The sequence below is a fragment of the Lactuca serriola genome, chromosome 4 (assembly GCF_051521515.1).
Source record: "Lactuca serriola cultivar US96UC23 chromosome 4, Lser_US96UC23_V15, whole genome shotgun sequence".
Classification (NCBI taxonomy): domain Eukaryota; kingdom Viridiplantae; phylum Streptophyta; class Magnoliopsida; order Asterales; family Asteraceae; genus Lactuca; species Lactuca serriola.
In genome coordinates, this window is record NC_136411.1 from 324,303,940 (window position 1) to 324,331,439 (window position 27,500).

The window sequence follows — 27,500 nt, forward strand, 5'->3', positions numbered from 1 at the left end:
ATGTTTAATTGATTATAAGTGATTTCATCTCATTACACATAGCAGCGAACCATTTTGGATCCTTAGCAGCCAATTTGAAGCCTTTGGGCTCCTTGGTAGCAAAAAGAGCAAGATGTAAGGTCGAAGTAGACACATGTGAAAGATCCGCAAAGTTTCGAGGCTTAAAAATACCATACTTTGAGGGAATTACCATTGAATGGCCCAAAGAGGAAGGTTGGGAGAGCGTGATAGGAGGAGTAGGCGACAATGGTGATGGCGGATCATTAAGAACAGGAGAAGGCGAGAGATGTTCATTCGAAATAGGGGATGCATGTAAGGATGGGTTGATACATAATTCACATGAAGGAGTGAAAGTCGGTTTTGGAACCGGAGGGGTAGTTTGTGGATGAGATGGTGGGATAGGCACTGGATGGTCATCAGAATAGGTAGACAAAAATAATGTGAACGGAGAAGTTTTATGTTGATGACCTTGAAACGGAAAAAGATTCTCATCAAATTGAGCATGACGAGTTACGTAGAGTCGTTGTGTAGATGGATCAAAGCACTTATATCCCTTGTATTGCATGCTGTAGCCAAGAAAAACACATGGAGCACTCCTGGGAGCAAGTTTTTGAGAAGAATAACCCCGGAGATATGGGAAAACACAACATCGAAAAACACGAAAATTGCCATAATTGGGTGTTGAGGAAAATAACAGTTCATAAGGTGACTTGTTGTCAAATAGCTTTGTGGGAAGTCGGTTGATAATATAAGCAGCATAACTAATTGCATGTGTCCAAAAAGTAGCAGGAACGTGAGCATTAAACATGATGGCTAAACCAGTTTCAGTGAGACGTCGATGCTTACGTTCTGCACGTCCATTTTGTTGAGGAATATAGGGACATGAAAGTTTATGATGTGTGTTGTTACTAGAAAGGAGATTACGCACTTGGTTGGTTGTGAATTCTATCCCACCATCTGATTGAAAGGTCTTAATTTTTGAAGAAAAATGTGTTTGAACTAGTGCAACAAAAGCATTGAATACATTGTAAAAATCGGATTTTGCTTTCATGGGATAGAACCATGTGAACCTGGAATAATCATCAATGAAGATAGCATAATATCGAAATCCCTCACTAGACATAACATGATAAGGTCCCCATAAATCACAGTGAATTAAATCCAACACATGCATAAAACGTTTTAAATTAAGATCAAAAGACAATCGTTTGCTTTTTGTTAATTGACAAGAAGAGCATATGCGTGGGGTTGGTAAAACCGAAGTCATGGATAAACAACCCAATTTATTTAAAACAGAAATAATGTCATTGGAAACATGACCCAATCGACTATGCCATAGATCAAAAGAGGATTTAAGGCATCTGGAAGAGAGCTGAACCAAAAAAGCTTGTTGTCCTTGCTCAAGAACATACAAACCGTTTCTACGTCTTCCTTGAGCTAGTGTTTCCTTGGAGTGTTGGTTATGAATAAAAAACAGAGGATCAGAAAACACAACATCAACTTGATTATCTTAGGTGAGATTGCTAACTAAAAGCAGGATTTTGGTGAGCTTAGAGACCACAAGGACAACAAGTAAAGAAATAATAGGAGAGATGTGAGATATGCCAATATGAGAAATATGAGCACTATGACTATTACCAAAAACAATATATTCATTACCAGAGTATGATGAAGTAGCATCAAGGTGAGCAAAAGTGGGAGTCATGTGTTCCGATGCTCATGTATCAACAAACCAATCAGGAGTAGAAGTGTTGCAGTGTGCATGAAAGGTTTCAACAAGACTTGCATATTGAGTTGAGGATTTCTGAGAGAAGGTATGTAAATCAGGACATTGACTTGCGTAATGCCCTTCCTTCCTTCATAACTGGCAATGAGGTGGCCGCTTATGACCACGATCTCTACCCCTATTGGAGTAACCACGAGAGAAAGATCTGTCACAACCACATGAGGAATCATAACTAGTGCGAGAGGTGGTGGTATTGAAAGTAACCTAAGCAACAACGGATTCGGTAATAGATTGAAGAAACATCTCGTGACTCTCAATTTAGGAGATGAGATCACGAAACTTAGGCCTCGGGGTAATGAGACGTTGGGTGGTGGAGGGGGTTTCAAAGGCGGAACCAAGACCTCGAAGAAACCAGTGTGCTTTGTCATCTTCAAAAAGTGGGTGACCAATAGCTTGAAGTTGATCACAAATGCCCTTGAATTTATGAGAAAATTTAGAAACAGTAGTAGAGCCTTTCTTAAGTTGACGAAGAGACTCAGTAAGCGTGTGAGTTCGCTCAAGAGAGTCATGTTGATAGATGGCTACAAGAGCAGACCAAACAGCGTGAGAGGTGATGTGACTAAGGGTCTCGACCATTGCCTCTTCAGATAGAGAGGACTGAATGAAGATCAGGGCTCGTTGATCAGCAGCGGTCTAGGAGGCATATACAAGATTTGCTGAATTCGTGTCACCAATGGTAAGGGTTGTCGGCAGTGGATGAATAATTCCATCAACGTAGCCTTTAAGTTGCTGGTAGGCCAGAAGGGGAACCATCTATTTGTGCCAAAGAAGGTAATTGGTGGATGAAAGTTTAATGGTGAGCATGTGGAGAACAATAGAAAGAGGAAGAGGAGCATCGGTGGTGGTAGAGTCATCGGCCATGATTAGAATCAAGAAGAGAGAGAAAGGAGAATGACGGCCAGGAAGATTAGGCTGATAACATATTAGGTTTTAGAAATCTCGCGTTAATGTGAGAGATGTATATTGATCAATATATATAATACAAGTATAACAAACTTAACTAAAATACAGGATATATATACAATCTCCTATAATTATCTAAGATTCGTTTGAACCATTCCTATTAGTCATCCACTTAGATTTCTAAATGTACAAAAGAAAACTTTATATAATCAACTAAGATTATGCTTTACTCATCATGTTGTAAACTTATTAAACAAACATTATAATAATTTATGTATTCCTTATGATGTTCTTGGGTTCTTAGTCCTTAGAGAAGATGATAGTTGCATTTAAGATAGTAAGACATTTAGTAGGAACATCAAGAAAAGCTTTCATTAAAAAATTATCAATATGTTCAATAGTTAACTCTCCAATTAGCTTGCATTTCCCTTGTTCATCAACTGGATCTCCATTTCCACTTCTTAAGCTTCCTTTTGATTCTTTGGAGGTTAACAATTTCTCCACCCACAATGGTGGAGCTTTATAAATACACCCTTAAACTTAAAACCAATCTATATTAATAACATCATTTTAGTATTTGTAATAATAGAATAATTTATGTGAAAAACTTAATGGTTTTAAAGGAGATTTCACTTTATGAATGCGACCTCAACAAAGATGTATTCGCAAAATCTGCAATTACGTGACTGTGAAAGCATGATCTTGTGTGTGACCAACATATGTTAAGTATAATCTAATTTATGTAAAGACATTGAGGGCAATATGATCCTTCTACATATATATATATATATATATATATATATATATATATATATATATATATATATATATATATATATATATATATATATATATATATATATAGAGAGAGAGAGAGAGAGAGAGAGAGAGCTAGATTCAAATGTGAATTGACATCTATTGTGCGGACGTGTGGACAACGTTATTCTATGAGAATGACAAAGAAAATATGTTATTTGATAATGTAAAAACGTTTAATCTTACATAACTATTGTCATTATCACACATTTTTATCAATTAAATCATCTATAAGGTTATTATAGAGTTTTTTTAATATTATTCTTATTCTGTCATAATGTTGTCAGGATGTTTATTGATACGTATTCTATAAGAATGAAAATGAGTGAAAAATGATGCGTGAGAACAAAAATGAATAATAATTAGTGAGAATGTATGGAAATGATTATAAGTGTGTGAGGTTGAACATATTCACATTACTAAACAACTTATTTTTTAGTAATTCTCATAGAATAACATCGTCCACACGTCCGTACAATAATTGTCCATCCACATTATAACCTAGCCATATATATATATATATATATATATATATATATATATATATATATATATATATATATATTAAAGTTGTGCACCTCTTAGGAACAGGGTACTGTTCCTTGACTGACCACATGGGTTAGGGCATTTACTTCCCGATTCTTTCACCTTCTTCCTTTTCTTCTGCTTCATTCTTTTCTCGCTCTTCTCTCAAGCAATCATAAACCACACTACTGCCGATCAGTGTTTCCCGTGATGAGTTCGACAACATCGGCAATTTCGGTACTCTTCCTCCGTTGTTTCTCTCTTTCTTCTCTCTCCTGACCAAGAAATTAAGTTTAAATGAGTTTTACCAAATTCTTTTAGGATGGCTTTGGCAAGGAGATCGAACACGATGACCCTTCACCCTACGCGCTTTCAGTCATCGACATCGCTATTGATGGGTTCCAACTTTTCACTAGATATTTTGTGGCAACAAGATCACTAAAGTGGATTGTATAACCAGTTATCTAGGAGCCCTTTGAATATTTTGTACTTCCCAAGCTTTTATACCATATTATTAATTATCTTCGTTTATCATATGCACAAGTCCTGTCTGTATATGTTGAATTGCATACATGAATTGAGATGTATATTAGTGTACTTTATCAGTTGTTTTAATGACAGGAGTCCTCTTTTTCCAACAGGATTTCATACCAATGAGCTTTTATCATAGTTTTAAAAGTTAGAAGTTGAGGTATATTTCCATTTGATTTTTTTTCAACTTCTATCTATTTTTAGGATTTCTTAAATAATGTCTAAGAACAACAACTTTAATTCCATTTGAGATTTACATATTACAATTGAAGATTTCCCAGAAGCACATGTTGTTGAGTCATCTTCTATAAAAGATGAAGATGAATTGGCTCTACCTGATGTACCAACACAAGACCTGAAATTGTTGCTTCTATATTTCAACCTACAAAAAGGGACATTTTCTTTGTCTCTCTTACAACATATTGCAATGTACTTTTAATTATATCGTACAACAAATTTATTTGAGAGAGATGAGTTCCTTTGGAACGCACGACAAATAGGCATAGATTTCAATTTTTTTATATAAAAATTATCTTTTTTTAAGATCGTTATATAATTTTTTCCCCAGTTATTGGCATTTAATGCAAAATTAAATTTGTCGGCAAGTATTCCTCATCATATGTTATTTCATTTTTTGGATATGACAGTTTATTCGGTAAAAAGTTATTATAAATCTCTTTTTTTTATTGATTCTGATGTAGAGTTTGACATTTGCAGGTTGCTTTTTTTTTTTATCTTCCATAATCAAGACCTCTTTCTTTCATGTGTGTTTTAATAGTAGCGGTTGATGGATGGCCACCTAATTCGGGACATAAGTAAAGGCTGCCAGCAAGGCAATATAAAAAGTTTACCATGGCCAAGCTGTAAGTTCATAAATGATAATTTCGTATAAATATATTAATATAAACAAACTTTATATAGTTTATGTATCAAAGTTGTTATGAATTGATCAGTGTTGTCTTTTTTTTTTGGCAGATTGGTCCAGTTACATTTCAAACAAAATATCAACCACATCTTTTATGGACACTTGAATAGGTTTGTTGGATTAAATTTGGTTGCAGTTTTTTTTTTCTTTTTTTGGCAGATTTTATGATGTATTTGTTGTTATTGATTGTTTCAGGTTAAAAAGAACACAGAAAACCAAACACATCAAGATGTAGATCCTCGGTCAAAGGCCATGTATAAAAAATGTCAAATTTAATGGTTTTAAATTATATATTATGAAACTTTAATGGTGTTTTTTGAATTTTGATTTTTTTTTTTTAGGTTTGATGGTGTTGCAGCTGGGCCTATAAAGGGAATAAGGAGTGGCCATGTGCTTGTGAGCAAGTGCATTCCTTTCGCTTAGGTAATCATAAATTGTCTGTAAATGAGAGTAAAAAAATAAGGGCAAATTTGTAAAAAAGTTGGGATTAATGTGGAAAAGTAAAAACCTCATTTTCCGAACTTACTTGTTTTTTAATCAAGGCGTTCTATCTGCTTTAAGTAAAAACTGAACACCTATATATTTTTATAAATGTTTTTTGGTTTTGTTGATTCTTACAGATGTTGGACAGCTCACAGACGCTGCTATCAGCAGACCAACTTAAGAAAAAGTTCGAACAAGAGGCTCAATTAAAGTCAGTAAGTTTTGATAAAAAGAAGTACAAAAGAAAACCATACATGATGGTAATTAGGTGAAAACTCAAACTTACCTTGACATGCTCAATATCTTCCTCAATAACACAACATGTATATTCATCATATTAATTGCGTCCTGTTAGTTTCCTCCTCCTGCAATTGAGATTCTACATTTTTTCTTTTCTGGAATTCTTTTGTGTGTAATTGGTGCCTAATCCAATTGAAATTGACAATTTTGCCCTTGACCAATCTAACAAGAACGAAAAGGTAGCCATTAATATGGATAAATTTCTTCACATTTCTTTGTTTTAATACTTTATATTCCAATGGCTATATGATGTAACAATTTTTGAAAGTTAAAGTGTATGTGGCTGTATGGAAGCTGATTTATTTGGCATATTCAAAAGATCTGTTGTTAACCAGGTACTATTTCCGTCTTTTTTATTTATCTAATTTTAAAATAAGTTACAAAAGCTTCATTTTTGTTAATGTTTTTGGTTACATTCCAAGTAAAATTGCTACTTTACCCTTTTCTGATTTTTTTTTGTTTATAAATCAAAGGGTAATAATTACCCTTTTCTATTTTTTCTGTTTGTTTTGCTTTGGTGGAATGGAATATGTGATTCCCTACAGGGTGCTTTATTATTATAGTAACAAATATCATATTTCCCTATTTTTATTTCTCAGTTTTCATTTCTAAGCTCTAAGGAATATCATATTTAGCTATCTATTTATCATTTTTGTGTATTTGATCGATAAGCTCATAATAATTTCCGAGCTTGTTTTTGTAAAGATTTCGTGAATCAATATAAGTAAATTGATTTTTTTGAAAAAAAAACTTAGACAACTATACATCTTTCTTTAAATTGATGTTGTGTTGTTTATGTTGATTTACAGAAATCGAGGGCATGGACAATTAATGAAATTAAGAAATAGCAATGTATATTCATTATTTATACCATACTGCGACATATTTGGTTATTATACGTTTGTAAATGGGTAAATTATAGAGAGAATAGCAACATACTTTACTGTGGCTACAAATTCAGACAATGTGCTATACTTTCATATAAAAACGACACCTTCCAACCTACCGATAACAAATTCATACCCCGCAAAACGGAGTTCCTCATCTAGTTTTAATTATAATGATTCTTACATAGAAAAATTAAGTATAAAATATTAAAAATGTTTAAAAAAATATTTGCATTAATACAATATTTTGAAAGTTAAGAATGGTAAATACATTCGCAATAACCGAAATTCACCCTATAATTAAAATGATATACGTTTAGTTATTCTATAAAAATGGTCCAAGATTTTGGTTTCAAATAATCTTATTATAACACACTTAAAATATTTAATTTAAGATTATTCTATGTCATTTTAAAATTTTGTAATATAGTGAATTTTCGACAATGGAAGCCCATATTTATTCTTCGGCTTTGCATTTTCTACGTATATTATTGCGTTTTTTGACAATGGAAGCCCATAGTTTTTAATTAGCCAGATTCTCGCCATCTTTAGCCATTACCTAATAAAACTCATGTTTATCGATATGACAAACTCAAAGAAGCAACAACCAATGTTTAAAAAATCAGCAATGATTCAATTTTCGAAAGAACATAAATGAATATATTTACCCATATGCAATAACATGTCGATTATCTGCCTATTATCAAATTTTGATTACATAAAATGACTCAAAAATATATGTACGTAGTGTAAAAAAAGGGTAGTGCTTTCAACATTGAGCCATCTAAGTTGTTTTTAATCAACAATGCATTAAAAAATAAAAACCAAAAGAAAGCCCGAATTACATCTACACTTTGTTTTGACTGATTTTCCATGGTATACACAGAATTTGTGGGAGATAACTTTGAATAGAATTAATATTTGTGAAAGATCTCTTCTAACAAAAATTATTTTGTGCAGAGTCATGAAGATAATTCTTCTTCGGCAGCATGCATTTTTAATATTCCCTCGCTGCTCAAATTCTGTGTGGCTGATGGAGAATTTCCTTGGGAATGCCTTGGAGGAGATGACCAGAAATGTCTAGGTGGAACTTGTAATGACTGAAAGCTTCCTTCCAACATCTCCACAACTTTACTTATAGATGGCCGATCTGATGGATCAGACTGGATGCACCACAGGCTCACCATCACCAACTTCCTAGATAATTCTTCTTCTTCTTCGGTTGTTACCCCATCAACCCCTAGATTATCTCCGCTTTCTACTTTCTTGTATATCCAATCCGGGAAATATGCTTCACTCATGCTTGTGTCGTTAGAGTTGTTCTTTTTACGTGCACCTGTCATTTCAAGAACCATCATCCCATAGCTATATACATCTGATTTGTGAGATGCCCCTCCAAGACTCTTGAAAAATACTTCAGGGGCCATGTATCCAGCGGTACCTCTTGCACCTGTTACAGATACAATACTCTCCTTCCTCTTCCACAACTTGGCCAGTCCGAAATCAGATATTTTTGGGACAAATTCTTCGTCCAATAGAATGTTGTGAGGCTTTATGTCAAAGTGCACAATCCTTGTGTTGCAATCTTGATGTAGGTACTCCAGACCTCTCGCAATCCCTTTTGCAATTTGGAATAATGTGTTCCAGTCTAAATGGGATCCATCACCACGAAGAAACTTATCCAAAGATCCATTTGGCATAAACTCATACATGAGGGCTCTTTTCTTTCCATCAAAGCAGAATCCTAACAGTTTCACTATGTTGACATGAGAAGTTCTACCAATGCTAGCGACTTCATTAATGAAATCATTCCCGTCTCCAATGGCATTACCCAAGAGCTTTACTGCAATTAGTTGCCCATCAGGCATTTGTCCTTTGTAGACACTTCCAAATCCTCCTTGCCCCAGTTTGTCATGGAACGAGTTTGTCATTTTCTTGATTTGTGAGTACTTGAATCTATTTGGGGCCATAGTCCCATAGTTCCTTATGAATATTTCTATTTGATGATTTCTGGTGGTTCCCTATTGTCGATACCCAATGCAACCTTATGTTAGGGAAATGGGATAATATATGTAGAAACTTTAATATATATATATATATATATATATATATATATATATATATATATATATATTTGAGATCCTTACCAGAAAATTAGACTTTCCATTTAGCCGAAGAGCACCTAGAGATTCCCGTAACCTCTTTTTTCTATATAGAATGACAAACATCACGAATAAGATTCCAACAACGCTGCATGAAATGCCTGCACATAGTTTTCCACGATCATTAAATGCATCTAAAAAATCTAGTATCATTTCTCTTATTGTACATCGAAAAGGGAGGTACAATTGTATATTCATAGTAAAACTTTTAAAAAATGCGTGCTTGGCTAAACAATGAGAAAACCTTGTCTACTTACCAATTATAAGCTTCCTTGCAGCTCCCTTGGATGCTGTTTGAGAAAAAAAAAGGTCACATCGATCTTAGCTGAACTTATATTGATGGAGATTAAAATAAAATTGAAATAATCTAAAGGTAAAAAGGTATGAATGAAAATTAGCAAAGTAAAGCGTGTGTGAATGAGTCTTTATATTGAGGGACAAGTAAAACAAAGACAGGTGAGTACCCCCCCCCCCCCCACCCCAACCCATGTGAGGATGTTGTGTTAGGGTTTAAACACTTCAACAAACGATTTAGACAATTGCACACAAAAGTGGTAATCCAAAACAAAAAACAAGAACACGATCAATTTGTATAGTTCACATGATCAAAGTGATTGGCTACATCAATACAGTAAACATTTGAGAGAGAGAGAGAGAGAGAGAGAGAGAGAGAGAGAGAGAGAGAGAGAGAGAGAGAGAGAGAGAGAGAGAGAGAGAGAGAGAGAGAGAGAGAGAGAGAGAGAGAGAGAGGTGCTGTTTGTTTTTCTATAAAAACCTCTTCAAACCACTTATTGCTGCGCGGCGCAGCACACGCGCAACACTTTCCCTCTCGCAGCAGTTTGTTTTTTGGAAGACTTCAGACTACAAAACCTTTGCGCGTGTGCTACGTGGCGCAGCACTTGACTTGCCTCTTCTAACCTCTTCAGCTTTCATTTTTTCTAAGTGTTTTTTTAAGAATTTTTGTATAAACTTTTTTTTTATTTTTTTTTAAACTTTGATTTTCTTAAATTTTTATTTACGGATGTGACACAATTTATTTTTATAATTTCCACGATTTTTTTAAACATAATTTTTTTAATTTTTTTTACCCTTTTATTAATAATATTTTCAATTTCAGTTGCATCTTTTTTAACGTGTGTAATTTTTTACGAACTTTGTAGACAATGTTTGCAATAGTTTCTTAATTTTTTTATTATTTTCTTTTTTAATGTTTTTTAAAATTAGATTTTTTTCTAGAATAAAACTATTAGCTTCTTTTACATTTTTTTAAGTTTTTTTTTTTAAAAAAAAAAGTTTTATATTTTTGTTTTTTTACACGTTCTTTTTATTATTACTTCAATGTTTTAAAACTAGAATTATTAAATTTCGGTGTTGAGAACTATTTTCAGTTTATAAAATTAGTTTATTTAAATTTCAGTTTACTGCAGCAGTCTGCAGATGTTAAAAAACAAACATGCTTCTTATTATAGGCTGCAGCCGTTTGTTCTACCTCTTCTGCTACAGAGGATTGCAGAGGTGGTCCGCAGACTTCATGAATTTTCGCTTCGAAAAAACAAACAACACCTTATTGATTTCTACCAAAAAACCAATAAGGTCAAGCCCACTAACTCTGATAAATTTGGCCTATTACACAATTTTGTGTTGAATGTGATAAAAAAAATAGCCCATGAAAAATATATTCTTGTGGCACTGCCCTTAACCGTTGCCCGTTGGTTTGGGAGTGGGACACCATTAGACTCTACAACTTAACAATCTCCTGGTTGGAGGGTGGTGAACAAATATATTGATACATTCTAGAACTTTATAACCTCATCTCTCTCTTTCTCTCTCTCTCTCTCTCTCTAGTATCTATAAGACTAGTTGAATTCATACACAAATTCACATTCTCTGTAGTCGTTATCTTGTTAAACATATGTGTTTTATCCTTTATTCCAAGGATTTTTCTTCGGATTCAGACTCTCGTCACTTATAAGTTCTCATATAAAGTGGTGCCTCATCTGAATGTGTTGTGTCCTACTGTCAAAACACCAGATTTTATCCACCAAGTGAACTGCTCTTTGTTTTTTATAATGCAATACAAAATATTCATGATGCATCCCTAGTTTTCAATTGAAGTTCTTCAACCATATAATATCTTTGTTTTCTTCTACAATCTTCGTATACTCTTTTTCTATAGTTGAAAGAGCAACACTCTTTTATAACCTAGACATCCAACTGATTTTTGTAACCCCTAATTGTCAACACATACTCATTTGTGCTTTTTCTCGAATCCAAACAACCCGCAAATCAACATCAACAAAACCTTCCAAAACTACTCCTTTTCTTCTGAAGTATAAGGCAACTTCAGAAGTACCTTTTAAGTATCATACCTACCATTTGACTACTTCCTAATGCTCTATCTAGATTAGACATAAGTTTGTTACAACACCCACTACATGAGTAATATTTGGTCTGGTGCTCACGATAACATACATCAAGCTACTAACTGCTCAAGTATAGGGAAAGTTAGTAATGTCTTCATTGTCTTATTCTTTCTTTGGGGACAGTTTATTTGGGAGTCTCAACTGAATTCTCAATGGTGGAATTTTGGGTTTTTCATCTAACATGTTAAACTTCTCCACAGCAATTGTGATAGACTTTGCATGAGAAAGTTTCAAAGTACCAACAACTCTATATATGGCTTTACTTGTGCATAATATATGCTTAACATCCCCTGGGTCCTTCATCTCGAACTCTATTGACAACTATATCTTTAACTTTTTTATTTCATGCATGTCTGATCTAGCAATCAACATGTCATCAACATACAATAAAAGAATCATATATGAGAATCCAAACTTCTTATGAAAACAACAATTATCCATATTACATCTGTTGTACCCATTCCGCTGCATGAAACCATTAAACCTCAAGTACCACTATCTTGGAGCTTGCTTCAACCCATACAAACCTTTCTTAAACTTGCACATTATATTTTCATTGCCAATTAAGAGAAAACTCTTTAGTAATGCCATGCAAATGTCTTCTTTCAGGGCACTATTTAGAAATTTTATTTTCAGATCTAGTTTCTCTAGATGGATATCTTGTGTAGCCCTAATACCCAAGACCAATGTGATAGTATTCATCTTCATAACTGGAGATAAATCTCATTGTAGTCAACCCCTATTTTTTTGTTGGAACCCGTTAACCACCAATCAATCCTAGCACCACTTATTGTCATTTACCTTATCTTTGCCCAAAACCACTCAATTGTTCTATAATGCTTTCTTTACCATTAGTAGCTTGGCCAAGGACCAAGTCTGATTCTTAATAAACGAGCTCAAATCTTCTTCCATGTGCTTCTTTCAAGTCTAGTTCTTATCACCATTCTCTATTAGTAGCAATTATCTTACTAAAGAAGAATACCTTATTGGAGTTCTTCTTTCTCTAGTAGATCTCCAAACAAAAGGAGTGTCTTCCTCATCAGTAAATTCAGCTTCTTGACTCCCACCATCTCCAAATTCGTATGTGCTCCCAAAAATAATGAACTTTAACCTATCGTAGGAGTAATGATAGGTTTTACAGTATTGTTTTCTAAGATTTCACCGAGCTTAACTTTATTCTTATTTGTAATTGTTTTCTCTATTAGGGTTTGACATAATCTCATACTTGTACAAGGCACTTTTGTTGAACACTATATACATGCTACTAATAACCTTTTTTGTTAATCGGTAATAACAAAAATGATAACCCATGTCATCCAACATGTAGTCTATAAAGGTACATTTGCCGTTGCCTCGAGTTTGTCTCTTTTAATATTGATTGATCTTGACATACTAGGCATAAGCAAATACTTTCAAGTATTTGAGCCAAATATCCTGACTGTGGCATTCCACTTTTTAAACTATGAAGACTATGGGGGTAAGGGTCCTTTGTTGATTAAATAAGTTCTTATACGAACTTAATCTTCCCAAAACATTTTAGGAAACCCTCCATGTAGTCTCATGTTCTTTTCCTCTTGTTCAACGTATTGGTCATCCTCTCATCCACACCATTACGTCGAGGTCTTCCAGAATTTATTTTCAACATCCTTATTCCTTGTTCAACATAATAATCATATATTTATCTTCTTTTCTACTTAAATCATTGTCTGACTTAAGACATTTAATCAAACTTGTTTGATTCGTAACAAAAAAAAATTCCATTTATTGAGGGTGCTAAATACTTCATATTTGTTCTTGAAAAATAAACATGAACTTTTCTAGTGAATTCGTCAATAAAAGTAACATAGTACATGTAACCTCCCACGAAACTGAAGGGTGACAATATTCATCTGAATGAACTAACTCCAACCTCCCAGCCTTGGGGGTTAAATTTCCTTTATTTGCCAAGGACATGTGGCTCATAAAAGTCAACTATCACGCTCTTTAGATTTGGATTTTTCCCTTTGGAGGATGGCATCTATATTCCCTTCTCACTCATATGCCCAAGTTGTTGGTGACCACACACCGATCAATTTTGGAATTTGTTCTACTAACAAATTATAAAGGGCGTATACATCTTGGGGTTCTGTGTTGTTGAAGATGAAAAACTCTTGGTATAAAAGCACATTTCAAACGACACTTTAGAATCACTTATATAAGTTGACCTTGATACTCGTGATGTCAACCAGCCCCATGCTTTTAACATGTAGCACCACTTCCATTAATTATAAAACACAGTGTTTAGTAAAAAGCATGTCCGACTAAGTAGCTCACTTGGTTTTGTTGGCTTTTATGGAAAAATATTTGTGTTGTATGTCCCGAAACACCTCCAAATGATATATATAAATTACCAAATTATTATGTTGTATATGTTTCAATACCAGCAAAATGAAGTTTAAATGGAAGACATCCTACCTCCTATTCATACATCCAACATTGACTTCTTCATGGATGCATTTACTGGGTGAAGCACTTAGAAGAGAAATCTCATAACATGTTTCCTATAGACACGAAACTTGAACATTTGTGCAATGTTTTCCTTATTTGCACAAAATTCCTCTTTTACTGTTGTGCTCAACAAAGAGTTGTTTCTAATTTTGTTTTCAATTTTCTTACCATTAAATACATAGACTTTGTTGAATAGTTTCTACAACCATTAAGGCAATATCTCTCTAAAACTCAACTGGAAGCCCACAAGTACGGGATGTTGGAAATTATAGCGGTAATCTTGCAAGTTGGCAAGTTTCCCATTTTAGTGGGGGAAGATATAACAACAAAATATTCTTTCATTTCGTAGATATGACAACAGAATATTCTACCACCTCGTAGATATGGCAACTAAATATTCTGGAAGGGTTAGAAAACGGCTAGCTTGGAGAGTAAGTCGTTGCCCTAGGTTTTCCAAGGGTCGACCCATGTGGGCCCCTTTTTTTCCTTCTAGGGTTTCAATGCCTATAAATACAGCTCTCTAGGATCCATATTAGAGGATCTCGAAATTTGAAGTTCTCTTCCTCTCTCTGTGATTTTCTTCCAGTTTCCGAGTATTCACTTTGCGTTTATCGTTTTCCAGTACTGTTGGAAAATCGATAGATTTGCAATAAATCCTGGGGGTTTACTCTGTTGCTTATAGCCAATAGAAGCGAAAAAAAAACCTTTAAGGACAGGAGTCCGATCCGTGGAGTTATTTCAAGTTCAAGATCAGTCATTCACATGTCAGTTTTACTTTTCTGTCTTGTATTTAATTTCATCCAACAAGAGGACAGTCTTCTTCTACATTTCTTATAATCAGATCTAATCGAGAAGGGTAGATCTGGTTTCCGGACGAAAATTGGTAAACATATTAATAATAATTAGATCTATTATTTGCAACTAATTGATATATAATTCTCAATATTATTTGTCAATTTCCTTGCGCGTCTATTAGTTTGATTTTACAACATTCTTAAATGTTTTTAATTGTGATAAATCGACAAACTAATGGACAATACTGCTAGCCTCCACTTCATGAACCAAGAGTTTGCCAAACTTGACCAATTCGATGGTCATACCTACACCCATTGGGCTGAAAAGTTCAAGTTCATGTTTCATGTTTTGAAGCTCACCTTTGTGTTGGACCTAGATTTGACACTAATTCCTGCCAATCCAATTCCCAAGGAGAGGAAAACTATGGACCCAACGGTCATCGCAGAACAAGAAAAGCAAAGGGCTATACGTAGAGAGTCTGAGGAACTGTGTGTGGGTCACATCAAGAACTCCATGTCTGATTGGCTCTATGATCTTTACGCGTCGGTCAAAGATCCAAGAGAGTTATGGACTGTGTTGGAACTCAAGTACAAGGCACATGAGGAAGGTACTAACAAATACCTTGTGTTTAAGTACCTAGAGTTTCAAATGGCTAATAAAAAATCAATCATGGAGCAAGTGCATGAACTCCAAGTCATGGTCAACAAGTTGAACGAACTTTCCATCTCAATTCCAGAACTCTTTCAGGTTGGTGCGATCATTGCAAAATTGCTACCCTCGTGGAAAGATTTCTCTAAGAGAATGATGCATAAATATGAGGACTACTCCTTGGATGATATGATGAAACACCTCCACTTTGAGGAGGAAACTTGCATCAGGGACAAGCGTGGTAAATTCGGATCGAGTGTGCATCACATGTCAGCTGGGGGTTCTAGTCACAAAGGCAAGTATGGGGGACAGAAAAAGAACAACTTGGGACCTAAGAAACAAAGTTTCAAGAAACCAAGTCATCACATTCCTAACTCAAAGCCAAAGTGCGCCAAACCTTTCGATGTCTGCGGAGAGATTGGGTATTATGTGATAGAATGCAAAGATCGCAAATCAGGGCTGGTTGCACATGCAGTCGAGCAAGTGACTGATATGGTGGCAACTGTGAACCTTGGAGATATTTTCATGATCTCTTCGCTTACCCGAACAATTTGTGCTCGAGGATGGTTCGTAGACACTGGAGCCACTGAGCATGTTTGTGGGCAACGAGAGCTTCTGCACTTACCGTTCAATGCCACTAGGGACGATTATCGTCTGTGCTAATGGCCACAGAGCTAAAGTTCTAGGAAGAGGTGATGTTCGTTTGAAGTTCACATATGGTGAATGGGTAACCCTTCGAGATGTTTTTCATTTTCCTACTATCTCGAAAGGGTTGGTTTATGTGGATTAGTTTAACAAGGGTGGGTTTAAGATGGTGCTTGAGAAAGGCAAGATTGTGATCACTAAAGGCAGAATATATGTTGGGAGGGCGAACAATTGTCCGGGGATGTATCATTTGTGCCTTAGTGATGAGGGTAGTGTGACTGTTCCTAGTGTTGAGAGTAGTGGTGCTAGTGTTGCAAGTGTGTCTAGTGTTGTTAGTGATGATGTAATTGGTGGATTGGTTGCTAATGTGAATGAAGTGAACTTTTCTGGTTATTTTGTTTGTTCAATTTCTTTATGGAATAAACTTTTAGCACACACTAATGTTAAAAACATTGAAAAAAATGCAAACTAAAGGACTGTTAAAATATGACACACAAGACTTTTATGAAACATTTGTGAAATCAAAGTTCACTAAGAAATCATTTCCATTAGTTAAGAGAAACACATCATTGCTTGAGTTGATTCATTCTAATATATGTGAATTAAATGGAATCCTTAATCGAGGAGGAAGAAGGTATTTCATCACATTTTGTGATGACTCCAGTCGATATTTACATGTTTATCTGCTGAGATCAAAAGACGAAGCTTTTGATGAATTTAAACTGTATAAGGCTGAAGTTGAAAATCAACTTGATAGACATATCAAAATTCTTTGCTCGGAAAGAGGCGGAGAATACTTTAACCACGAGTTTGACACATTCTGCAAAGAGAATGGAATCAAACATGAGAGAACTTCACCATACACTCCCCAACATAATGGTTTAGTTGAAAGAAAGAACCAAACCCTTTGTGAGATGGTCAACTGTATGTTGAACCAATCTGGTCAACCAAACAATCTGTTGGGGAAGCACTATTGCCTGCTTGCTATGTTCATAATAGGATCACTAGTCGTGTGATTCCTACAAGCCCTTATGAGTTGTGGAAAAGTAGAAAGCCTAACCTAGACTATTTGAATGTGTGGGGGTGTGTTGCATATTATCGACTCCCAATCGTAAGCGAACCAAATTGGGAGCACGGGCTAATAAGAGTATACTTATTAGATATGCTCACAATAGCAAGGCTTACTGGTTATTAGATATTGAATTAGGTTTTTTTGTGGAATCTAGAGATGTGGAATTCTTTGAGGATAAGTTTTCTAGGGATGAAGAAAACTCCATTCATACAACACCTATAAGTACTTCTCGTGAAAGACTCCTACCGCCTCCTATTATGGAGGAACCAAGGAGAAGTACTAGGGAAATAATAGAGAAAAGATATGGAGATGATTTCTATTCTTAGAAAGTGATGAGAGAGATCATCTTTTCCATTAACTTGGATGATGATCCTAAGACCTTTACTGAAGCCGTGACGTCCCAAGATGCTCCTTTGTGGAAGGAAGCCATCAATGATGAAATGGATTCAATTATGTGTAAAGTACCTTGGTAGTTAGCTGATCTACCCAAGGGGAGAAGACCCATAGGATCCAATTGGATATTCAAGAGAAAATATCAACCATATGGATCCATATCTGCCTATAAAGCAAGATTAGTTTCTAAGGGATATACGCAGCGAGAAGGGATCAGTTATTTTGATACCTATGCCCCATTTTCTAGGATTATTTATATTAGAACTCTCATAGTAATATCAGCTTTGAAAGGATTGTACATTCATCAAATGGATGTTCTGAATGGTTATCTCAAGGAGGAGATTTACTTGGAGCAACCTGAAGGATTTGTGATACCTGAACAATAAACAAAGTGTGTAGACTTGTTAAATCCTTGTACAGGTTGAAGCAAGCTCCCAAACAGTGGCATGAGAGATTTGACATCATTGTAACTGCTTTTGGTTTTCAGCATAATAGGTGTATTTATTCTAAACATAAATCTGATTACATAGTAGTTACATATCTTTATGTTGATGATATGTTGATCATTGGCACTCACCTAGAAGGTATTCTTGAGACGAAGAAATACCTATTCTCGAACTTTATGATGAAAGATCTTGGAGAAGTTGATACAATTCTTTGTATCAAGGTGAAAAGGATAGGTGGTCAGATTTCTCTGAGTCAATCTCATTATATAGAGAAAGTTCTAACAAAGTTTCAACATTTAAACATTAAGGAATTCAACACTCCTTTTGATTCAATTGTAAAACTAAATGTGAATTCTGGTCGAGTAGTGGCTCAACTAGAATATGCTAGTGAAGTTGGAAGCATGATGTATGCTACTCACTGCAATCGACCTGACATCACATTCGCTGTAAGAAAACTAAGTTAGTATCCTGTTAATCCAGGGAAGGATCACTGGAAGGAAGTGGTTAGAGTACTAGGATACCTGAAAAGGACAAGTACTTTTGAGTTGACGTATTCGTCATCTAATGGAATACTTGAAGGTTATTTTGATGCCAGATGGATTGATTACACTAGTGATTCAAAATCCACTAGTGGTTGGATTTATACTCTAGCTGGTGGTGCTATTTCTTGGGCAAGCAAGAAACAGACATGCATAACTCATTCAATGATGGAAGCAGAGCTAATTAATTGCCTTAGTAGCAGCAGGAAAAGAGGCAAAGTGGACTCGAGATCTACATGTGGATATCCATCTGTGGGATATTCCAGTGCCTTCAATACCCATGTACTGTGACAGTGAGGTCAAACTGTCTAAAGTATATAATGGGAAGTCAAGACATGTAGAACTGAGACAAAATTTTGTGAGACAATTAATTGAAAGTGGTACCATCAAGGTTGTCTATGTCAAGACAAGTAGGAACTTGGCAGATCCGTTTACCAAACCTCTGACGAGAGATTTAGTTACATCTACCACGAGAGTCATGGGTCTAAAACCATAATAGAATCGCTTAGTGATGGAAACCTAACTTGGTATTAGTGCTCCAAATTCTCATAAAGGGTAATAATGAATTTAGTAACGATAGAAGGTACTGTCATTAATGATAAATCCATGTAAGGTAGGATAGTACGTTGTTGCCGAGAACGAGGTTGAGTTATGACTCTTAAAAAAGTTTTGGAGACATATAAGCAACCAAGATGTTATAAAACTTTTGCCTATAGTGCATGGCAAAGTTTATTGGTTTATCTTCTAAAGGTTCATAAAAAAGGATATATAGTGCATGGCCATATTAGCGCTCATGGATAACGCAAAGATGGCATGTGATATGTGGGGGGGGGGGGGGGGTAAACCGGAGAGGTCACAAGGTTCATGGTTTAAACATATAAGGATACCATTAAATTGGTCTCTTGTTGTTTGTGCTCATTAAACTAGGGTTTAATCTTCGTGACACCCAAGTGACATCATGTGCCTGAGTGAAAGGAGACTTTCCAACTTGGTGGGGGATTGTTGGAAATTATAGTGATATTGTTGGAAATAATAGCGATAATCTTGCAAGTTGGCAAGTTTCACATTTTAGTGGGGGAAGATATAGCAACAGAATATTCTGCCATTTCGTAGATATGGAAGTAGAATATTCTACCACCTCGTAGATATGGAAACAAAATATTCTAGAAGGGTTAGAAAACGGCTAACTTGGAGAGTAAGTCATTGCCCTAGGGTTTCCAAGGGCCGTCCGATGTGGGACCCTTTTTTGCCTTCTAGGTTTCAATGCCTATAAATACAGCTCCCTAGGAGCCGTATTAGAGGCTCACGAAAAGCTCTCTTCCTCTCTCTCTCTCTCTCTCTCTCTCTCTCTCTCTCTCTCTCTGCGATTTCATTCTAGTTTCCAAGTACTCACTTTGCATCATTTTCCAGTGTTGTTGGAATATCGATAGACCTGCATGAAATCCTGGGGTTTTACTCTGTTACTTACAGCCAATAGAAGCAAAGTAAAAACCTTTAAGGACAGGAATCCGATCCGTTCAGTTATTACAAGTTCAAGATCAGCCATTAACAGGTCGGTTTTACTTTTCTGTCTTGTATTTAATTTCGTCCAATAAGAGGATAGCCTAACTCCAATCATTCAAATCTTTGTATTAGCTATTCCTAAAAAGGGGAAGGAATAGAAAGGCAGCCACAATACTACACAAAAGTATCATTCTATTTTAAGTCAGAGAACTACAAGACGAGATGATACGATAACCTCGAGAGATGACATTATCATTATTGACTATAGAATCTTCCCTACTCTATAACTCCAAACAGCAACGCTGCTACCTAACACTTCCCTTTAGCCTTGTCGTCTAGATTCATACAACAGTCTGCTGAATAGCTGAAGTGCCCAGCTCCAAATAGTAGCCCCCTGTTTAGATACCATTGTCTAGCTCCAAACCGCAGCTCCATTGTCCAGCTCCGGACAGTAGACCTATTTTCTAGCTCAAGACAATAGCCCCGCTGCCCAACTCCATACAACAACCTTGTAGCCCAGCTCTAAACATCAGTCCCACTACACAACTCTTGCTTCAAACATTAATGTTTAGCTCTTTCTTGTAGTCATGTTGTCTAGCTCATACCGGCAGCTTGGCTGCACAAACTCCTGGCAACAATCCACCTAAAAAACCCTACGATATATAAATTTATATAAATTTTCTAGTATACCCTTAAACGGATATTAAAGTTATTATATGATACATGCTACTCGATTTTAATAACATACACTTTAAGATCATAGCCTTTCATTTTTATATCAAATGACAAGGATTTTGTAACACATGAACACAATAATTATCATTTAGATTTGAACCTAACTAACTAACTAACTAACTAACTATATATATATATATATATATATATATATATATATATATATATATATGTTTGAAAGGTCACATAAGATATAAGATATAAGATATAAATTATATTATATTATATTATATTATATTATATATATATATATATATATATATATATATATATATATATATATATATATATATATTATCTCTCCATGAACTACGTTGAGTCATCGTCATCCAATTTTCTTAAAATGTAAAGAGGGCGATTGATACATTAAATGTAAAAATGTAAAAGTATATATAAATTGATTATTTTTTAACACATTATATATTTGGATCCATTACGATCACTAACTATTTTAAGATCACTATGATCATCTTTTTCTTATTAACATTCGAAATAAAAAATTGTAACGTGTGCATCACATGTACATTATTTGGAAAAAAAAAATTAAGAGTTTATTTTCAATCGAAAAAAATAAGTAAATATATGTAAATTCGTCATTTTTTAACCTCTATGCATTCTTATAATCGGATTTTTTTGTTTTTTTTATATAACGTAAAATGTCTACCATATGCATATAAACAGAAAACGTTAGCTTTTTTTTTTTCAAAAAAATTACCTTGTATAGTAATATTGTAACTTATTAAGATGGTTTTCATCTCTACAATAATAAGAATATATGCATAATTTCATTTTGTATATATGTGCATAAGGTGCACAATCTGCATATAGTTTTTTTATAATATTAATATGGAAGTGGTTTAATAAATGATGAATTTACATGTTTTTAATTATTTTTTCGATATAAGAGAATCTTTGAAACAAAATTTAACAATGCATGCACATTTGAGTTTGTGCATATATATACACATTTTTTTTCAATATATTTTTTTAAATGTCTTAATTATGTAAAATATTAATATAGTTAATTCATTGATTTTTTCTTCCAAAAAAAATAGTTTTTTTTTAATGAAAAGTGTGCATATAGTGCACATTTTTTGTAGATTTTTTTAGAATCACTATGGAAAATGGTTGACAAAGTGATTATATTTGAACCTAATAGTCAATCAGTCACACATGCATACTATGTGTGTGCATATATATATATATATATATATATATATATATATATATATATATATATATATATATATATGTCTTAATTGTCTAAGATATTAATATAAAAGTTGATTCGTTGAAAGAAAATATATATATATATATATATATATATATATATATATATATATATATATATATATATATATATATATGTCTTAATTATCTAAGATATTAATATAAAAGTTGATTTGTTGAATTTTCTTTCCAAAGAAAATGAGCTTTTTATGAAAAATGTGCATAAGGTGCACATTTTTTGTAGATTTTTTTTTCGAATATCAATATAGAAAGTGGTTGAAAAAGTGATTATATTTGAACTAACAGTCAGGCACATACACAAACACACACACACACACACTCTCTCTCTCTCTCTCTCTCTCTGCGTGTGTGTATATATATATATATATATATATATATATATATATAGAGAGAGAGAGAGAGAAATAGAGAGAGAGGTAGGTTCAAATGTAGATGAACAACTATTATGTGGACGTAAGGCACCAATCAAAATTTAGGAAAAAAATAAATCGTTATTTAACCAAGAAAGGGTAATTTGGTATTTATATATAAAACTGATTTATCTTCCAAAATTATAATCCTTAAATAATGGATCAGTTTCATTAAATCTTACCTACATCTCAATAATCCTTCGTGTGTGTTCGTCTTCTTTGTGTTATTATAATTCTGAGTTTAGTAAGTTTTATTGAGTTTTATTTATGCACGTTTTAATAGTTAGCTAGAATAAATCAAAGCCATGTAGGCTATGCAGTCCTGGTCTTTAGCTTAGTGGAGTTAGTTCCTATTTTTATGTAAGTTTTTTTGGTTTAAATAGCCCTGCTATGTACGTGACTGAGATGTCACTTTCTCTTTTATTCAAGTTCAATAAGAAAAGCCTCTAAAGCTTTGGCATGTTGTGTCCCCTGTTCAGATTACCAAAACTACATAAGTTCTTCCAGTTTTGCCCTTCTAACTTTTGTCCCCTGTAAAGTTGCTTTCCTGTCCTTGTTTCTATTTTGGTGTAAAGTTTCTATTGGGGATGCTAAACTCCAACACTTGGTATTAGAGCTCAACCTGGTGCATGCCAAAATATCAGCCACGTGAAAGAGAAATGATAGGAAGCAGCAGTAAGGATAAAGAAGGACAAGTCACACTCCATTATCCCATGTTATCTAGAAGCAACTATGATGCATGGGCTATTAAGATGAAAGTGTTCATGCAAGCTCAAGGTGTTTGGGATGCTGTAGAGCCCAGAACAACAAACACGGTAGTGGAAGTAAAAAAGGACAAGATGGCCATGGTAGCCATCTACCAGGGTATTCTAGAGGACTTGCTGTTGGCCTTGGCGGAGAAGCAAACGGCCAAAGAAGCATGGGAGGCCTTGAAGATCATGTTCATGGGAGTAGATAGAGTCAAGAATTCAAGAATTCAGACGTTGAACATTGAATTTGAGGCATTGAGTATGAAGGAATCGGAAGGTGTTGATGAGTTTGCTGTGAAAGTGATCAACACAGTGAGCACTTTGCGCACTCTAGGGGATACCATAGAAGAGTCCTATGTGGTCAAGAAACTGCTAAGGGCTGTGTCATCTAAGTTCCTTCAGATTGCCTCTACATTGGAGCAATTTGGAGACTTAGAAACAATGTCAGTTGAGGAAGTGATTGGAAGACTCAAAGCCCATGAAGAGAGGATGAAAGGTCATGGAGAGAGTGATGCAAAAAAACTTCTCTTGACTCATAAAGAATGGCCAGAGAGGAACAAGAAGAAAACAGATGAAGAATCCAAGCAAAAGTCAAATAGGGGCAATTTTGGAAACTCGCATGGTCGAGGCAGGGGTAGAGGAAGGTCAGGTGGTCGTGGAGGTCGTGGTAGAGGGGGTTCGTATCATCAAAAGGAAGGGAATCACCAAGCATCTGGTAGCCAAGACAAGAGTGGAATCCAATGTTACAACTGCCAGGAGTTCGGACACTATGCTGCTGAGTGCATGAATCCCAAAAAAGAAAGAAATCAAGAAAACAATTTGATACAAGACCATGAACCTGCTTTACTTCTATCAACCTTTAAACATGGTGAAGTATTTCTCAATGAAGAAAATGTGACCCCACAGTTAAGATCACAAGGTGACACTTTCAGTCAGTCAAGTATGTGGTACCTTGACACAGGGGCTAGTAATCACATGACTGGAGCCAAGGTCAAGTTTAGAAGTCTAAATGAGTCAATTCAAGGATATGTGAAGTTTGGGAATGATGCACAAGTTCGAATTGAAGGAAAGGGATCAATTGTCTTTCAGTGCAAGGATGGAAGCCAATGAAAACTAAATGAGGTATACTATATCCCAGACTTATGCAGTAATAAAATAAGTCTGGTACAACTAGCAGAGGGAGGAGATGAAATAAGAATTAAAGATCCATTTTTGTGGGTCCACGATGTCACTGGGAAATTACTGATGAAGGTTAGAAGGTCCTCAAATAGACTCTAAAAAATAGAGTTGGAAGAAGTCAAAGGAATATGCTTGATAGCAAAATCTAATGACCCATCGTGGTTATGGCACATGAGAATGGGTCATGTTAACATCAACTCAATGATGTATATGCAGGAGAAGAAATTAATAAAAGGAATGCCTAAGATGTCCATTCCATCACAGCCATGCGAAGGGTGCTTAGTGGGAAAGCAAGTAAGAAGACGATTTCCTCCACACTCTAATTATACAGCAAAGAAAAGGCTGGAGCTAGTTCATGGTGATCTTTATGGCCCTGTTTCACCTCCTACACCCTCAGGGAACCGTTACTTCATGCTACTTGTTGATGACTTTAGCAGAGTAATGTGGGTTTATTTGCTAAAGTCAAAAGATGAGGCATTTGAGGTCTTTAAGAACTTCAGAAGGAGAGTAGAAGTAGAGACTGGGGAGAAGTTGAAGATGTTTAGAACAGACCATGGGGGTGAGTTCTTGTCAAATGAATTCACCCAATACTGCAATGAAACGGGTTTGGAAAGACATTATACAACACGATTCTCCCCACAACAAAATGGTGTAGTGGAGAGACGGAACTGAATAGTACTCGAAATGGTTAGATGTAATCTGAAGACCATGAAGATGTCAGATGTTCTGTGGGGGGGAGTTGTAACTCACTCAGTTTATGTTCTAAATAGAGCACACACGAAAGCACTAAAAGACTCGACTCCCTACGAGATGTGGACCGGAAGAAAGCCAAATGTTGAACACTTTAGGATGTTCGGTTGTATTGCCCATATGACAATTGCAAAGAATCATCTGAAGAAATTAGATGAGAGGAGTATACGAGTGGTTAATCTGGGAACTGAAAAGGGAACAAAGGCGTATAGGTTACTGGACCCATATACCGGGAAGATCTACGTAAGTAGAGATGTAGTCTTTGATGAACAACAAGGTTGGGTATGGGAGAAGTGTACGAAGATTAAAGTGGTACCATGTACAAGCTTCACCGTTGAAGGCTTTAACCTGGACGAGGTTTATGATGATGCAGACGAGTGGGAGTCGGATACCCCACGACAAGAAATTAGTTCTCTAAGTAATGATGAATGGGTCGAAGACTCTCAGCCCAATAGCTTTGAAGTCAACTCTGAGTCAAGCCCACATAACACATTTATTGATACAGCGGGTACGCCTAATTCACCGGGTACACCAAATACTCCAAGTCTGATAGTATCTCCCAGCACCGCCTCAAGCTCCACAGGAGGTGGTGCCCCAAAGCGATACCGGCTGCTCACAGAGTTATATGAGAATACTGATGAAATTAATTTACCCCCAGAAGAACTCCTAATGATTCGTAATGATGGAGAACCAACATCATATTCAGAAGTGAAGAAGAAAAACGAATGGGTAGCTGCCATGGATGCCGAGTTGGCATCAATTGAAAAAACAACACCTGGAAGTTTTTCGATCTTCCAAAGAATCGAAAACCCATAGGTTTAAAATGGGTGTACAAGTTGAAGTGAGACCAAACTGGGAAGATCATAAAACACAAAGCAAGGATTGTGGCAAAGGGGTACGTCCAGAAACAGGGTATCGATTACGGCGAGGTGTTTGCACCTGTAGCTAGAATCGAAACAGTCAGATTGATTCTAGCGCTAACAGCTACACATGGATGGAAGGTGCATCATCTAGACGTGAAGTCAGCGTTTCTGAATGGCGATTTAGAAGAAGAGGTCTATGTATCCCAACCAAAGGGCTATCAGAAGAAAGGCGGAACTCACAAGGTCCTGAAGCTCTCTAAAGCCCTGTACGGCCTCAAACAAGCTCCTAGAGCTTGGAACTCATGCCTAGACAAGTATTTGAAAGGATTGGGATTCAAGCGGTGCCCTCAGGAATACTCAGTCTACATAAGGAAGAAGAAGGAGAGCACACTCATTGTTGGGGTCTATGTCGATGACCTTCTAATCACAGGGAGCTCAACTGAGGAAATCAATAAGTTCAAGATGGAGATTAGTGCAAAGTTCGAAATGAGCGACCTTGGACTTCTAGCATACTATCTGGGAATTGAGGTATGTCAACGAGATCATTACATCACTTTGAAACAAGAGAGTTATGCTAGGAAACTCTTAGAAAAGACACGTATGCTTGACTGCAATCCGACCAAGTGTCCCATGGAGCACAAACTATCACTGACCAAAAGAGGAGATGGAGAATTAGTGAACCCTACGGAGTATAGAAGCATTGTAGGCGGTCTTAGATACTTGACTCATACAAGACCATACCTATCTTTTGCTATGGGTGTTGTCAGTCGCTTCATGGAAACACCCACCATGGCCCATCTACAAGTTGTAAAGGGAATACTGAGATACATAAAAGGAACCATGGATCATGGCCTAATTTACACACAAGGAGAGAAGAAGATTACAGTCACAGGATTCTCATATAGTAATCATGCAAAAGATGTAGAAGACAGGAGTACAGGGGGTATGATCTTCTATGTAAAAAGGAACATGGTCACATGGTCTTCACAGAAACAGAGGTGTGTAGCTCTATCTTCATGTGAGGCTGAGTTCATGGCAGCCACCATGACAGCATGCCAAGGTATTTGGCTAAGAAGACTACTGACAGAGATAACAGGTCAAAGAAATTCCCCAGTAAAGATGTTTATTGACAACAAATCGGCCCTAGAACTGATGAAGAACCCAGTATTTCATGGGAGGAGTAAGCACATAAATGTGAGGTTTCATTTCATCAGGGAGTGTGTTGAGAATGGGGAAATTGAAGTGGCACATGTGGATGGGAAGGAGCAAAAGGCATACATGCTTACAAAGGCAT

At 35.6% G+C, this 27,500-nt stretch overlaps 1 protein-coding gene and 1 long non-coding RNA gene across 2 annotated transcripts in view; one reads left to right on the top strand and one right to left on the bottom strand.

The window, feature by feature from the left end:
- Positions 1–5,508: 5,508 nt before the first annotated feature.
- On the top strand, positions 5,509–6,612 carry LOC145100704 (uncharacterized). The gene is made up of 3 exons (XR_013705211.1): positions 5,509–5,596; positions 5,682–5,909; positions 6,107–6,612. It is a non-coding gene; the product is annotated as an uncharacterized LOC145100704 (long non-coding RNA).
- Positions 6,613–7,945: 1,333 nt separating this feature from the next.
- LOC145097395 (LEAF RUST 10 DISEASE-RESISTANCE LOCUS RECEPTOR-LIKE PROTEIN KINASE-like 2.4) overlaps positions 7,946–27,500 on the bottom strand; it is a 27,534-nt gene continuing 7,979 nt past the window's right edge. Inside the window, exons 2-4 of the mRNA XM_079034944.1 lie at positions 9,576–9,608; positions 9,304–9,419; positions 7,946–9,177 (exon numbers count right to left, since the gene is read on the bottom strand). Of these exons, the coding sequence (XP_078891070.1) occupies positions 8,119–9,177; positions 9,304–9,419; positions 9,576–9,608 (1,208 nt within the window). The 3' untranslated portion in view covers positions 7,946–8,118. The remainder of the gene's footprint in view (positions 9,178–9,303; positions 9,420–9,575; positions 9,609–27,500) is intronic.